At 43.6% G+C, this 13,723-nt stretch overlaps 1 protein-coding gene across 2 annotated transcripts in view; it reads right to left on the bottom strand.

The window, feature by feature from the left end:
• The window catches only part of LOC127595941 (metabotropic glutamate receptor 7), a 124,273-nt gene that overhangs the window by 17,051 nt on the left and 93,499 nt on the right, over positions 1 to 13,723 (bottom strand). For both annotated transcript variants that reach the window (XM_052057987.1, XM_052057988.1), the window contains exon 8: positions 10,701 to 11,636. In XM_052057987.1, the coding sequence (XP_051913947.1) occupies positions 10,701 to 11,636 (936 nt within the window). The remainder of the gene's footprint in view (positions 1 to 10,700; positions 11,637 to 13,723) is intronic.

Here is a 13,723-nt window from a genome sequence, read left to right as displayed (position 1 = left end):
CCAAAATGTGGTCATTTGTAAGGGTGAGAGTGCTGATTTGAGAGACTGTTAGTCTCTGGCAAAGGTAGATTACGAAAGATTATTTGCAATTGTTAAAGACAGTAATCCTTTTCTGGCAAATCAAGTGAAATTGAATCCCGATGATTTGTCGCGGCACCCAAGTGGGGAATCACGGCACTCATATACCGCATTTAAAAGCATCACACGTTGCTTGTACTGCCGTTCTGTTTGCCGCTGGTAGGCGGACGGCTCTGTCATCAAGACATTCGGAACCACGCGAAATTTGCAGGAAGGCAGGGAGACGGAATCACAGAGAGAAGAAAATGAAGCAGTGACATTATTTGCTGACACTTTTTGTAGACACCGTGACTAATGGTAATTTTTGAAACAGGACCCAAGCCAACTTTCATTGCCAGCCACCATGTTTTTCTCTTCTGATCTACACCAATAATTCCAGTGCAAGATTATCATGCCGCCAATACTGGCACGCACACACACACACACACACACACACACACACACACACACACACACACACGCTCGTTCCATTTCTTCCTGCTTCTCTGTGGGGGAAGGCATGAAGCCCGCAAAGCATACATTAGTAACCACACGAGTATCCGAATGATCTCTGAGCATGCTGTTCTCCTGAACTGTACCATTGTGAGTTTCTGATGAGATATTACGGCAACCAATAAAAGCAGTGTGCGCCGCCCATGGCGTAAGATATAATCACCAGCGATTCCCCACCTTGTGTTTCTATGTTTAGTTGTAGCCGGTATCCATAGCAACACTAGCCAGTTTGGTGTGCAGCGCAACGCGACTGGAAGAAGCTTTTTTAATGAGATTTTGATACCTTCAACGCCGCAACAATGACCCGTTTGCAGCTGATTTATCGACCGCGCAGAGGTTTGCTGGCAAGCTCGCTCACATTCATCGCACCCAAGGAAAACGGCAAAGGAGAAAGTGTAGCAATGCGGGCTGTGCTCCCCTCACATGGAGCAGACGCACATAAAAACGCAGCCAAGCAATTCGCTAATGACCATCGTTTGAGCTTGACCCAAATTCGTCGCCCTCTCATCCACCCCTTAAATGTCACAAACCATCCATAATTAATTCCTGTTGCTTTAACATAAATAAATACATGAAGTCATTTTGAACAGCTGCTCTCCAACTCTCTATTTATAGCCGCCGTAATGATTTATTAAGGACCTCATCAGAAATCGAGCGCCCGCTTTTGAACGCTAGATCTCATTGACAAGCCCGAACGCAACATCCAACCACAACAAATGACACGTCTCCATTTTAGACAAAAAGCTGTTGAGCATAATTCTCATAATTATAGCCACCAGGGATACACTTAGTGCGAAGGCAATTTAGTAGGCTACGGCTGAGGAGCATGGATGCACACAGCGATGAGGACTTGATTCAGTCAGTGACAATCAGGATGGCCACACGACGACTTCAATAATGGATCTGGGGGATTTGGGCTTCCTCCCAACTACCCGCGCGTCTTTTGTTGTCGGGGGCTGGCCTACTTTCTAGCCTGGCTCATGCCATGAATAACTGCCTGGCTATGTGCTGCAAAAGACTGAATCCACTCTGGCTTGACGTCAGGAGAGCTCGTCAATGAAGGTCTGAATTTTAGGGGGAGTTTCCCGAGAATGCATCTTTTCATAACTGGTGGGGGCCGGGGTATCAATCATTTGTTGTAAATCGTAATTCTGGAAAAGGCACTTACTAAATGGCTTTGAGGAATGTTGAATCATTTTCTTTCACTGGGGAAATAATTCATATCTTGGTACTGAGGAATGGTTGTGTCCTGACCTGTTAAGCAAGTTCCTGGAACCAGTGATAGAAAACAGGAGGTGTGAAGCTTTGTCAAATTCAGGGTCACTTTTTGAACATGTTCAAGAAAAAAAAAGATTTCCAGTAGCGCTGCAGAAAATAGCGAACACATATTTTCATCGCTATGGTGGCCTGTGCAATATACATATCGCAAAGGTGTGCAATACGTTTCGCATGGAATTGTATGCTTTGAGCTGACTTTCGCCAATCGGAGGCAACCTTGGGTGCGCATCGGCATCCAATAGATGAACAGTATCTAGGGGCATTACTAATATGAATAACAACAACAATAAAAAAATGACTGGACAGAATTTTTTTCTTTTTGAGAAGCGGCAACTCGATTAATGGCATTTCACTACCTGTCGCTGGGACAAACGCGTTTTGAGATATCATTGGCGTCAGGTTAAAGCTTTGTAAAGTAAATTTCCGCACTATAAGGCACACCTAAAAGCATTCAATTTTCTCAAAAGCCGATAGTGCGGCCTACAATCCGATGCGCCTGATATATGGTGGTATAGTATATATTCCTCATTGAAGTGCTTCCTTGCTAGTGTTCAAATGCCATCTAGCGGTGATTATTAGCAGGAACCAATTGTAACCTAGAAGGGTTCTGCTCGACACTAATTGACATTTGCATTCACCAACACACGCTCAAACAGACAACTGCTTAGTGAGTTCAGCTTCGCCATTATGAAACAAAGATAATACCAAAAGCATAGGTAACGACTTACTAAACGGAGGAAGGAGACAGGCAAGACTTCTAAAGATATTTAGCCCCTTGTGGGTGTGAGCCTTTGTGCGCCTTTTTGTTGAATCAGTTGTCTTCAAATTTTTGTCTTTCCTTTCTTTCTTTGTAATGCCATCTGTTTATATGTTTCATGCCCGTGTTTGTGATCAGGTCTCTTAGCTTTGTTGCAGCTGCAGCAGTTGTGAAGTCTCTATAGTAATACCGTTGCATTGTCATGTATTCCCTTTAACGTGGCATAGCACAACCACAGCCACTATTATAGCTTCTATTCTATGCACCTTATAATGCAGTGTGCCCTACATATGAAAACAGTTTTGAGTCACCAGCATGGCAATGGAACAAATTAAACCCGTATCTCAAGGCACCATCTTCGTGGTAATTCATTCTTGCAGCTGATGGGTGAGATGCAAAATTAAGTTGATGGGGGAGAGACTCACTGTACAACCCCAGTTGCACATCAAGCACTTCAAGAAAGCGTTAACGCAAGGTCTCCCTATGTAACTGGCGCCAATATTGAGTCGTTGGTTGCCATGACAACGAAAATAGAATTAATTTAGGCTTGTTGTTTTGTAAAAGTATTTTATATTTCTAACTTTCATATGATTTTTTTTTTTTTGCCTTTAAATCCTCTTAATACGTTATTTGGAATATTTTGTTAAGAATCACTTCCGGGTCACGTACCGTGGATACCGAGGAATTAGAGAGAAAGTTCGAGAAGACAACTTGAGAGAGAGAAAGAGACAGAGACAGAGCTACGATACCGTTTGGTCTACGTGATTTAATTTGATCTACTTTCGGTTTACCAAGGTGCACACGGTGTGTCATTTTGTGTTTATTTAATGTCCTGTTCAACATATTGTCATTTTGATTGTTGTTAGAAATGTGTTTTAGTTTTCACGGTGTTCCACGAGTAAACATTTTTTTGGACATCAGTACGAGGCGTCTTCCTTGACCGGGCTAGATAGACCCTATTTTATTTATCGGAGTTCATTTCAGATCAGATGTCAGCAAGCATATAAGACAAGGTAGTCAATGTCATGATGTTTTCCTGTCAAGACTGAGTGATGACGACAAACAATGAATGCGGCAACTCTACCAGCATGCACACATCACGGGTCCTGTCAAACGACTTGGTTGGGCGGCATTTTTATTTTCAAGCTCCATCTTGCCTCTGTTTGTATTGAATTGCTAATTACATGCGACACCACTGTCAGTGACTTGAGGGCGCAAACTTGCTTTTAAGCCAGATGAGTGTCTTGTCAGTGATTAGAGTGCTGCGTGTTTCTCCGCTTGCATGGCAGCGTTTCACTATACAGAAGGATGCTTCGTGATTATCCGCTCAAATTTCACTTTGCTCGCATTAAAACTCAGTTGAAGTTTTCACATCTGGGTTGAAAGCTGGAGGCTATTCCCTTAGAACAATGGGACACGTTGATTTAAGAAGAAAATGGCTTGCACTAATTAATATTTAACTCCAGAAACACTTGTGAGCACCATCACAGCCAAAACAATTGTTCACCTTTTTGGAGCGTGAGAGCCAATAAAAATGTACCCAAACAAGTTTCCCAAACGGCAATATACAAAAAGAAATAGAAATAAACAATAAACATTGCATCAACTGAATTGTCACAGTCCACTTTCCTGGTGCTTTGTGCTGTCATTTAACGTCCTCCTAAATACAACAAAGACTTTTTAAGCGACTTTTCACTCTTTCTTGCGGAAATCAGGCTGAGATATGATCATATCCTCCTAATAGGGGATTTTAATATCCATGTGTGCTGTCCGGAAAAACCGCTAGCAAAAGACTTCTTAAGACTTATCGACTCTTTTAATTTTGTGCAGTATGTGACCAGCCCGACACATGAACAAGGAAATATTTTAGACCTTGTCCTTGCTCATGGTCTACCGGTGTCAAATCTGGAAGTCCTTGAAAATGGGATTTCTGATCACATGGCAGTTTTATTTGACGTAGTCTTATCGCATGCTGCTGTGAAATCTGCCGCTCCTAGCTGTAAACGCCGAATTTTTAACCCTCGCACTGCTAGTCGTTTCTCTGATGCCTTTAATAACATTTGCGTACCCTCGTCTAACACACCCGCATCTGACCCCTCTGTCCATGTTCCATGTTCAGCTGTACTAAATTCTTTTGATACTGTGTCCTTGGCGCTTTTGGAGGATGTAGTTCGCCAGACGAAGCCATCTGGCTCCCCTTGCGACTCTCTTCCCCCACACTTCTTTCAGGAGGTTTTCCCGAGTGTTGGTGAATCGGTCTTGGATATCATCAACAGCAGCCTTTCTTCTGGTGTAGTTCCCCAACAGTTTAAACATGCTGTGGTCCAACCATTGATCAAGAAACCTGGTCTTGATCCAGATGTGCTGTCAAGTTTCGGGCCCATTTCCAAACTGCCTTTCATTTCCAAAATTCTGGAAAAAGTGGTGCACATGCAGTTGAAACTTTTCTTGGATGAACATAACATCTTGGAGGTCTTCCAGTCAGGTTTCAAGACGATGCATAGCACGGAGTCAGGCCTTTTACGCGTTTCTAATGACATCCTCCTGGCAAATGACTCTGGAGACCACGTGTGTCTAGTTTTATTGGACTTACTGCAGCATTTGATACAGTGGATCACAGTATTCTGCTGACTCGTTTGCAGCACTTGGAGGGCATTGGTGGCAGTGCTCTTGAGTGGTTTAGGTCCGATCTAACTGACAGAACCTTTTTTGTCAGCCTTGGCTGCTCTGAGTCACGCACTGCTCCCCTGTCATGTGGTGTTCCACAGGGCTCAATTTTGGGGCCTTTGCTGTTCTCGCTGTATCTGCTCCCATTGGGTTCCATCTTAAGGAAACATGGTATTCCCTTCCACTGCTATGCAGATGACTGCCAGATCTATGTCCCACTGAGCAAGAAAGACGCCTTCTCATTAAGGCCACTCCTATCCTGTCTGGAAGAAATCAAAACCTCGATGGCACAAAATTTCTTGAAATTCAACGAAAAGAAGACAGAGGTGATATTGTTTGGTCCCAGTGGCCCTTGTACATTCCACCCTGTAGACTTGGGCCCCATGTCTCCTTATCTGAAATTAACGGTCTCAAACTTGGGCCTTAAACTGGACCATGATTTCAAACTCGATCGGCAAATTGGTGCCGTTGTTAAATCCAGCTTCTTTCACCTTAGACAGCTGGCTAAAATAAAACCTCTCCTCTCACATGAACACTTTGAGACACGTTTTTCGATCAATCACCACCCAGAAATCCATCAAAGTCCTCATCCTCTGTATCAGAAGCAGAGGACTGCACATCCCAGTTGTCATTGAACGCATCACATGCTAGTGTGAGTTGCTACGCATTGCCGAGCGGAAAGAAGGAGCAGCAACAGCAAAGTCAACATTTCTCTCGTGTGAAGCTTTCCCACATTTGAAAGTAAAGAACAGAGCGAAACATGGTGGCAGCGCGTGTGTGTGTAGAAAGAATTGAACAATTGTGCAAGTACCGTAATCCATCAAAAACGCCGCGTTCCCTCTCGTTGTTGCGTATTGTGGCGTAACTCGCCAAGCGCTGCCTCTCACTCTTTGTAAAGTTGTGCTTGCCATCGATCATCCATTGTTCTCATGCCGTTCGCAACTTTACTTTGAACGCCCGGTTGATGCCAATGTCTACCGGTTGGAGTTCTTTAGTCAAGCCTCGGGGAATAACGGCAAGCTCCGAGTTCATTTGCTTAACTTGGTTTTTCACCGTTGCTGTGAGATGGGCACGCATGCCAAAAGCATAACCGGTGGCTTTAAGTTCGAACTGAGCTTCGTAGGCGTGTCTCTTTGTCGAATTTATTTTCAGGGGTTCTTAGAAACCAAAACCGGAGTTGTTTTGCAACAATGCACATTGCCACACTCTATACATGTGTTGGTACCTGCTTGTGGCGTCCCTTTAGCGTCCACTTACACACCCACTCTTCACTCATTGGCGGACTGCTCCCCAGCTTGCCTGTCCTCTCTCTCTCTCTCTCTCTCTCTCTCTCTCTCTCTCTCTCTCTCTCTCTCTCTCTCTCTCTCTCCTCTCCATATATGTATATATACACGCCCACCCTTCCCTGATTGGCCGACTTCTTTCCCGCATGCCTGGCCACAGTCACTTCCGCCTTTTCTCTATATAAACAGCGTGTCGGCTGTCAGTCAGATTTTGGAACTCGGCGCATACAAAGGACGTTCCGCACCATAAGGCGTCCTGTCCATTTTGGAGAAAATTTAAGACTTTTAATGGCGCCTTATAGTCGTGAAAATACGGTATATATATATATATATATATATATATATATATATATATATATATATATATATATATATATATATATATATATATATATATATATATATATATATATAATATATATCCTTAGGCACAAGTGCTTAAGGACTGTCTGGATGAATAACCCATGCATTATTACAACACGAAAAATACATGGGTTCAATAATGGTATTTTTAGTGATTCGTTTGGGGCTTAAAAAACAACAACAAAAAACATTTCCCAACCTCATCCTACTCAGCAGGATGAGGTTGGGAAATGCAGTCGGACCGACTGCATTTCAATGGGTTTTTTTGTTAGGCGTGGGGCAGTCCCATCCGGTCTCTATCCCTTGCAAATGGGTCCACTGTGTCTTGTATTTCCAATAGGTTTGTATTGTTCTTATTGCGTGTTTTTAGACCATGGAAAAAAAAGTGCTTCAAATTAATGCACACGCGACTTTAACAGAAACCCCCATACCCCCATTAGTTAATTAAATTGAGGTTCCACAGCATACCTTAACTTTAGGCTAGTCATTATTTTTAAATTCATAACCCAGAATTTGCTTAAAAAGCAGTATTCTGTTATAATCATATTCTATATCCGCATCTAAGAGCCAAATGAAAAAGAGTGTCATCATCCTCTTGAGTATTATCATCTTGGGGAATGTTAACCTAATTTCTAAATAAAAGACTGGCACTTAAGCTCCATTTTGCATGAAAAGTTATACAGACTGCATGAAAATGACTGAACGACAAATCGGATTATATGCTGGAACATGACCACAATTGTGCCCCAGTAGGGAAAAAAAAAGTATTTTCCGACTCCAGCCACGTATTCACTTAGTCACTGTCTTTTAGTCACATGGGGTACATTAACATGTTACATGTGCCTAAGAGATTTTTCAGCACGGTCCCACGAATGTAACTTCATAGCCTCCCTTTTCTTTCGTGACCGACCCTGGTGGGAGTTTCACTCGGAGGACTCTTTGCCTGGGGGTGGGAACATATCATCATGCTGAAGAGGAATGCGCTTATGTTCTGTGGTCAAAGATGAAGAGAATTGGCGCATTGAAGACAGAGCATCTTACATCTATCTGATTCTACACGCTACTTTACCCACTCAAATGCATGCCATTTGACCAATTTTGTGGCTTTTTCCCCACATTTTTTCCAGCATAGTCTCTGATATTTTAGTTGACCAAAGTTTCTCACATTTTGGCTTAGTTTTATTTCTGGCAAAAGTCATGAGTCAGCTGATTTGGGATGGTGGTGATTCTGAGCATAATTATCTGAATGTGCCGAGTAGCAGGTGCACAACTGGGAGAGGGAGAGACACGTTCTGATCATTTGTTGCTGTATTCACATGACTTCTCTCGACATGAGTTTTAAATGAGCCAAACAGGCGCAGAGAAAAAGGGACCGCAGGTGTGGAAAATAAGAACATCTGACCGTAACAGAAACAACACTGTGGACATAAACCTCCAGAGAGTGGTGCCTTGAGAGTTTTTCAAGCTATAAGCCATTGCTTGACAGATTCTTTTGTTGTGAGTTGCAAGTGCAGATATGAACACTGTATGCAGCATAGTGAAGTCAACACATTTTATACTGGGGTAGTTTGGCAACTTGTCAACAATTCATCCAAAGGGGGGACTGGGGGGAATCACTCCCGGCTGAAGTTTACTACAAACTGAACATAAAACAAATTACACCGTGGGTATTTAAAACCTCATATTAATGTGCTAGCTTAATGCTAATTATCGTTTATGTTACAATGGATTGAACACAACTGGTGCAGCAACAACATGAAGGCAGACAATACAACAGTATTCACACTCACATATTCTTTATCTTCTGCCTATAACGACTAATATTAGTGCCGTAGTGTAGTTGGAGTTGAGACATCTGAATGTAGGTTATTATGAAGGCCATTTGAGTTCTGGGTAGGACACGCCCCACTTCAATATGATTGGCCACGTCATCCAAGAAGGACTGCCAAAACCTTCAGAATTAACACAACATTGAAGCGTATACGTATACACACGCTCATTTGTCTTATACTGCCCCCAGATGGCGAAGACGGCTACACCAGAAGAAGCAGTATTTAATTGATCTGCTGTGACAAAAATGGTTCACTTCTTTTTAGTCCCATGAAATTATTACTGGATGTTTTTATAAAGTCCAATAGAATGGAGTGCTATTTTGCCTCATTAAAATTCACATTACACGTTTTGTTTTATTGGGAGGTGGGGACGGCTGGAATGGATTAATGACACTTCCATTTGTTGGAATGGGAAGAGATGGTATGAGCTAATTGTGTTTTGATCTACATGGTCACTGAATGAATTAAATTTGCATCTCATCAGGGCACCACTGTATTTTTTAAATCTGTTGAAATCTTTGACCTTAATTTCTTTTTTAAGTTTTAATTTCATGTCTAAACTAGAGTACACACAAAATACTACAATATTTCCGGACTCCATGTCAGAATCATTGCACATGCACGATGTCCTCCAACCCCATCTCATTTTTATTAATTTAAGACAAGACCTCTAGTTTTTAAGAAGCAAATGCTTGCTCATGCTGAAATCGTGGGCAAGAGTTGAAATATAAATAAGGTAGTGCATCTCCTTAACTACATCGCTATTGCTGCTGCTGCAGTGGCTGCATACAGGACATGCAAAGGCACTTCTCAGTATCTGCGGCAAGGGAGCAAGTAGACATGCCGCCACAGAGGCCATTAAACCAGGACTCTGTGGTGTGAACTGACAGGCAAAGGAGGAGTTAACTGCATAAGAGGAAAGGAAAACATATTAGTGCCTCGCTACTCTCTGTGAGTAACATAATGAACTCCTAATCACTGCTGAGGGTGTAATTCGTCTATGAAATCAGTGCCAAATTGAGATGAGGAAAATCACTTTCTGATCCATCTCAACCAGTTGCTTCGCAGGACGGATATCGAGTGCCGTGGTTCTCTAAAGGTTTGCCATGAGTAACACTTTCCTGTCAGCATCGATATTCTGTCGAGGGAAAACTTCCACTGCACTCTGTTTTGTGCACAAATGTCAGCGGGCAACATGCGCATCTCATAAGTGGGCCTGATGAATGCATCTGTATTCCAGCGGCTGCCGGCCAGATAAGCAGTCACTCATAGAGAAGGTCAGAAAGTCGTATTCTCCATCAACTCGGGGAGCAACCAATGTCAAATGCTTTCTCTGGGAAGAACGAAGCTGTCAAGAGAATGTGTTGAACCAAGCTTCGTTCCCCCAGTTCCACGCCATCATCCTCCTCCACTTGTCACTCGTCCTCCTCTTCCCGCACCTGCTTGCCTCCCTTCCCAGAATGCTGCATAATGGTGTAAAAACAGCCCTCGGCGTGAGAGCCCAGATAATGGCATCTGGAGCAGCCCACACCCCCGTTCTCATCGGGCATTTTGGGATTCTGGTCGCTAACCGCGAACCCCTCCACCGCCTTTTTGGTGTGCTTATTTGTGTTTGGAGAAGTGTGGCTTCCCATGCAAAACGACGCGATGTGAAATCAAACGCGAATTAGCCCATAAGTTATACAATCGTGAAATGAGTGTGCGAGGTGCTCTGCGTGTGCTGTTTGTCACATTGTGTCCTCACAAATATGCATGTGTGCCAGTGTGTGTGTGTGTGTGTGTGTGTGCGTGTGTGTGTGTGTGTGTGTGTGTGTGTGTGTGTGTGTGTGTGTGTGTGTTTGGACAATATAAAAGGAGGGCTGAAGGGCTGACTGAGAATATATGAGTTGAAGGAGACACAGAGACAAAGCAGAGGGCGGAGACACAGACGGAGGGGAGTCAATGACTCACCTTCTCAGCAGACTGGGCCGTGCCAAAGAAAATGGGGATGAAAGCCAGCCACACAATGCAGGTGGTGTACATGGTGAAGCCGATGGGCTTGGCTTCGTTGAAGTCCTCAGGTACATCTCTCGTCTTGATGGCATAGATGGTGCACGTCACCATCAACAGGATGCTGTAGCCCAGCGAGCAGATGATCTGGAGGTCTGTGATGTCGCACTTGAGTACGCCACGGGCCAGCATGGGGTTAATTGTTTTCTGCTCATCGTAGTCGATAATGGTGTTAGGAGGGTCCACGGCGAACCACACCAGCACACCCAGCAGCTGCACGCAGATCAGACTGGACGTGATGGCGATCTGCGAGGTGGGGCTGATGAAGCGTGGGGCCGTGACCGTCTGCTTGCCTTGCTCAAAGATCCGGTAGATGCGGTTGGTCTTGGTGAGCAGTGCCGCATAACTGATGCACATGCCCAGACCCAGGAAGATCCTCCTGAAGGCGCACACGCCCACGTCGGGCTTGGCGATCATCAGGAAGGTAATGATGTAGCACAGAAAAATGCCAGTCAGCAGCACGTAGCTCAGCTCTCGGCCCGACGCGCGCACAATAGGCGTGTCGTTGTAGCGGACAAAGGTGGCCATGACGAAAATGGTGGCGATGATACCGAGCATGGCCAGGAAGACAGGGATGACTGCCCACGGGGAGTGCCACTCCAGTTTGGTGATGGGAATGGGCTGGCAGGCAGTCCTGTTGGGGTTGGGCCTCATGTTGTACGCGCACAGTCGGCAGGAGGTTTCGTCAGACTGGTACTGGTATCCGTCACAGAGCTCACAGTGCCAGCAGCACGGCATCCCTTTGACTCTCTTCTTTCTCTCTCCAGTCTTACAAGGCAGACTGCACACAGAGATGGGCAACTCCTGCTCCCCGTCGGGCCACCGAAGCTCCTCCAGCTGCAATAGGGAAGATGAACAGGGTCAGATCGTTTGACACAAACAACAAATGTGTTGAGACCTGGCCAATACACAGACAGAAAGTGAAAATGTCAGAAAGAGATCCCACGCAACAAGAGGGAGAGTGAGCACACTGAAAGGCCGGAGTTGAGATTCGAACCCCCAACCGTCTTTCTGTAAGGCACTGATTCACCGTGACTTACATAATTCATCATAAGGACAGTGTAATCGTAGCATCTGGGTAGATCACACCATAGCCAGGAGTCTTGTCTTATTCTCAAAGGTAAAAGTGATTACCATGGCAACGGAGTACTTTTGTTGGTTAGATTAAAAATAATGGGAAATGCCATAAACTTGTTTAATAAAGTAGCAAGTGAGGTGTGAAATATGAACATGTAATGGATTTGGGGTTGCAAATGTCTACTTTAGTCTTTGCAGAGCTGTGTTTGTACTTACTAAGCTTGTCAGTGTTGAAATATGGTGCGGTGCTATCCTCAATTCTAACCCAAGACGCCCCATGACCGTCCACTATCCAAACTCTAAAAGGTTAAAACGCCAAAAAGAGTTATTTCATTTGGTCATGGAGATTTAACAAGTCCAGGATGGAAAATTTACTCTGATGATGCTATTAAATGAGTTGCTCATTTTACGTGAAAGTCTGTCATGATTCGGTTTAGGGACCAACAGGTGGCACTGTAGGGCTCCCCCGGCAGCTGCACACCTGTTGGTCATTTGGTAATTAGTTGTACAAAAGGACTCCTGCCCGAACACTCGGTGTCGGGTCATTGTTTGCTCTTGCTACTGTCATGTTTGTTTGTTTGCTGGCTGCAATCAAGTTTGTTTCAGTCATGTTTTGGTTGCTGTTATGTTTTATCTTCAGTCATGATTTTTGTTTGCTACTTTGGACTTTGTTTGCTTAGGATTTACTTTTCTGTGTTTTATCAATACACTTCTTCAAATACACCCTACTAAAAAAGTAGTAAAGTAGAGCTGGCGCATGAGGACAAATCAAAATTAATATGAATTTAACAGCAATGTCGGATGGGACATTTCCTGGACTGAACCAATAAGCTGACAACAAATATGACATACAATCATTTTCAGTGGTGCCTTAACTTGAGAGTGACCCAATTTATTTTCGACATACGAGCTGTTGCTGGGCCATTTTGTTGTATGTATGTTGTATGTCTATGTTAAGTTCAAATGTACTCTGAATCTGAAGCGTAAAGCAAAGAGGATGACACATTTTTCGACTTAAAACAATCGCATAACTTCATAGTACAACTGTGGGCTAGCTTGATGTTAAACAATGCAAGACGCCATTGATGGGCTAACGAATACGATTGATAGGCATTGTTATAACCCATTAAGGTGGTGTTTTCTAACCAGCGGTACGACACGTGACCAGGCGCTACAACTTTTTCCCTTGCAAGACATTAACCAGGGGCACAGTCATGACCCCCCCCCCCCCCGAAAAAAAGCCACATGCCAGCTCAAGTGTCTCATTAAAGCTCAGATAACTGTGGGTCTGAATATTCTTGCCAAGTGTTGTTTTTGTTTATGACATTTTAAGCGTAAATAACTGTTTAAATGAGACTAATTCAAAGATGCTGCACTTTTGTGGTAAATGTTCTGAATTATATGTAGCAAAGGCTTCAGGAGGTACTCGGTTTAAGTCAAAAAGTTCACAAGACAAAAAAGGTTGGGACCACTACTTTGAGCAACAGATAATTGAACACAAACGTTTCAGCAACATATCTAGAAAGATAATATGGTACTACTCACTGTGAATTGGAGTCTGCAAAAACTGCATTGAATCTGAAAATCGCTTCCAATTTGCCAAACCCCAAGTGAAGCGTTATATTTTAAAACTGTTGCATCCCATGTGTTCAGACGCATCCAATCATCCTTTATGAGAGACACACACCTGATATAAATCAATTTGACACCGTTGATGATTTGTTGTTTCTTTGCCTTGAATTATCTTGGATAGTCTGTGCTTTGGAGAACTTTTACATGCCATTGCATATTAATAAACAAGACAAAAGCTACAGCTGTACCACACCAAATCAAATTTTAATCCCACC

Source organism: Hippocampus zosterae, chromosome 2, assembly GCF_025434085.1.
Source record: "Hippocampus zosterae strain Florida chromosome 2, ASM2543408v3, whole genome shotgun sequence".
NCBI classification, from domain to species: domain Eukaryota; kingdom Metazoa; phylum Chordata; class Actinopteri; order Syngnathiformes; family Syngnathidae; genus Hippocampus; species Hippocampus zosterae.
Note: the sequence above shows the minus strand (reverse complement) of the source record. Positions and strands in the feature narration are given on the sequence as shown.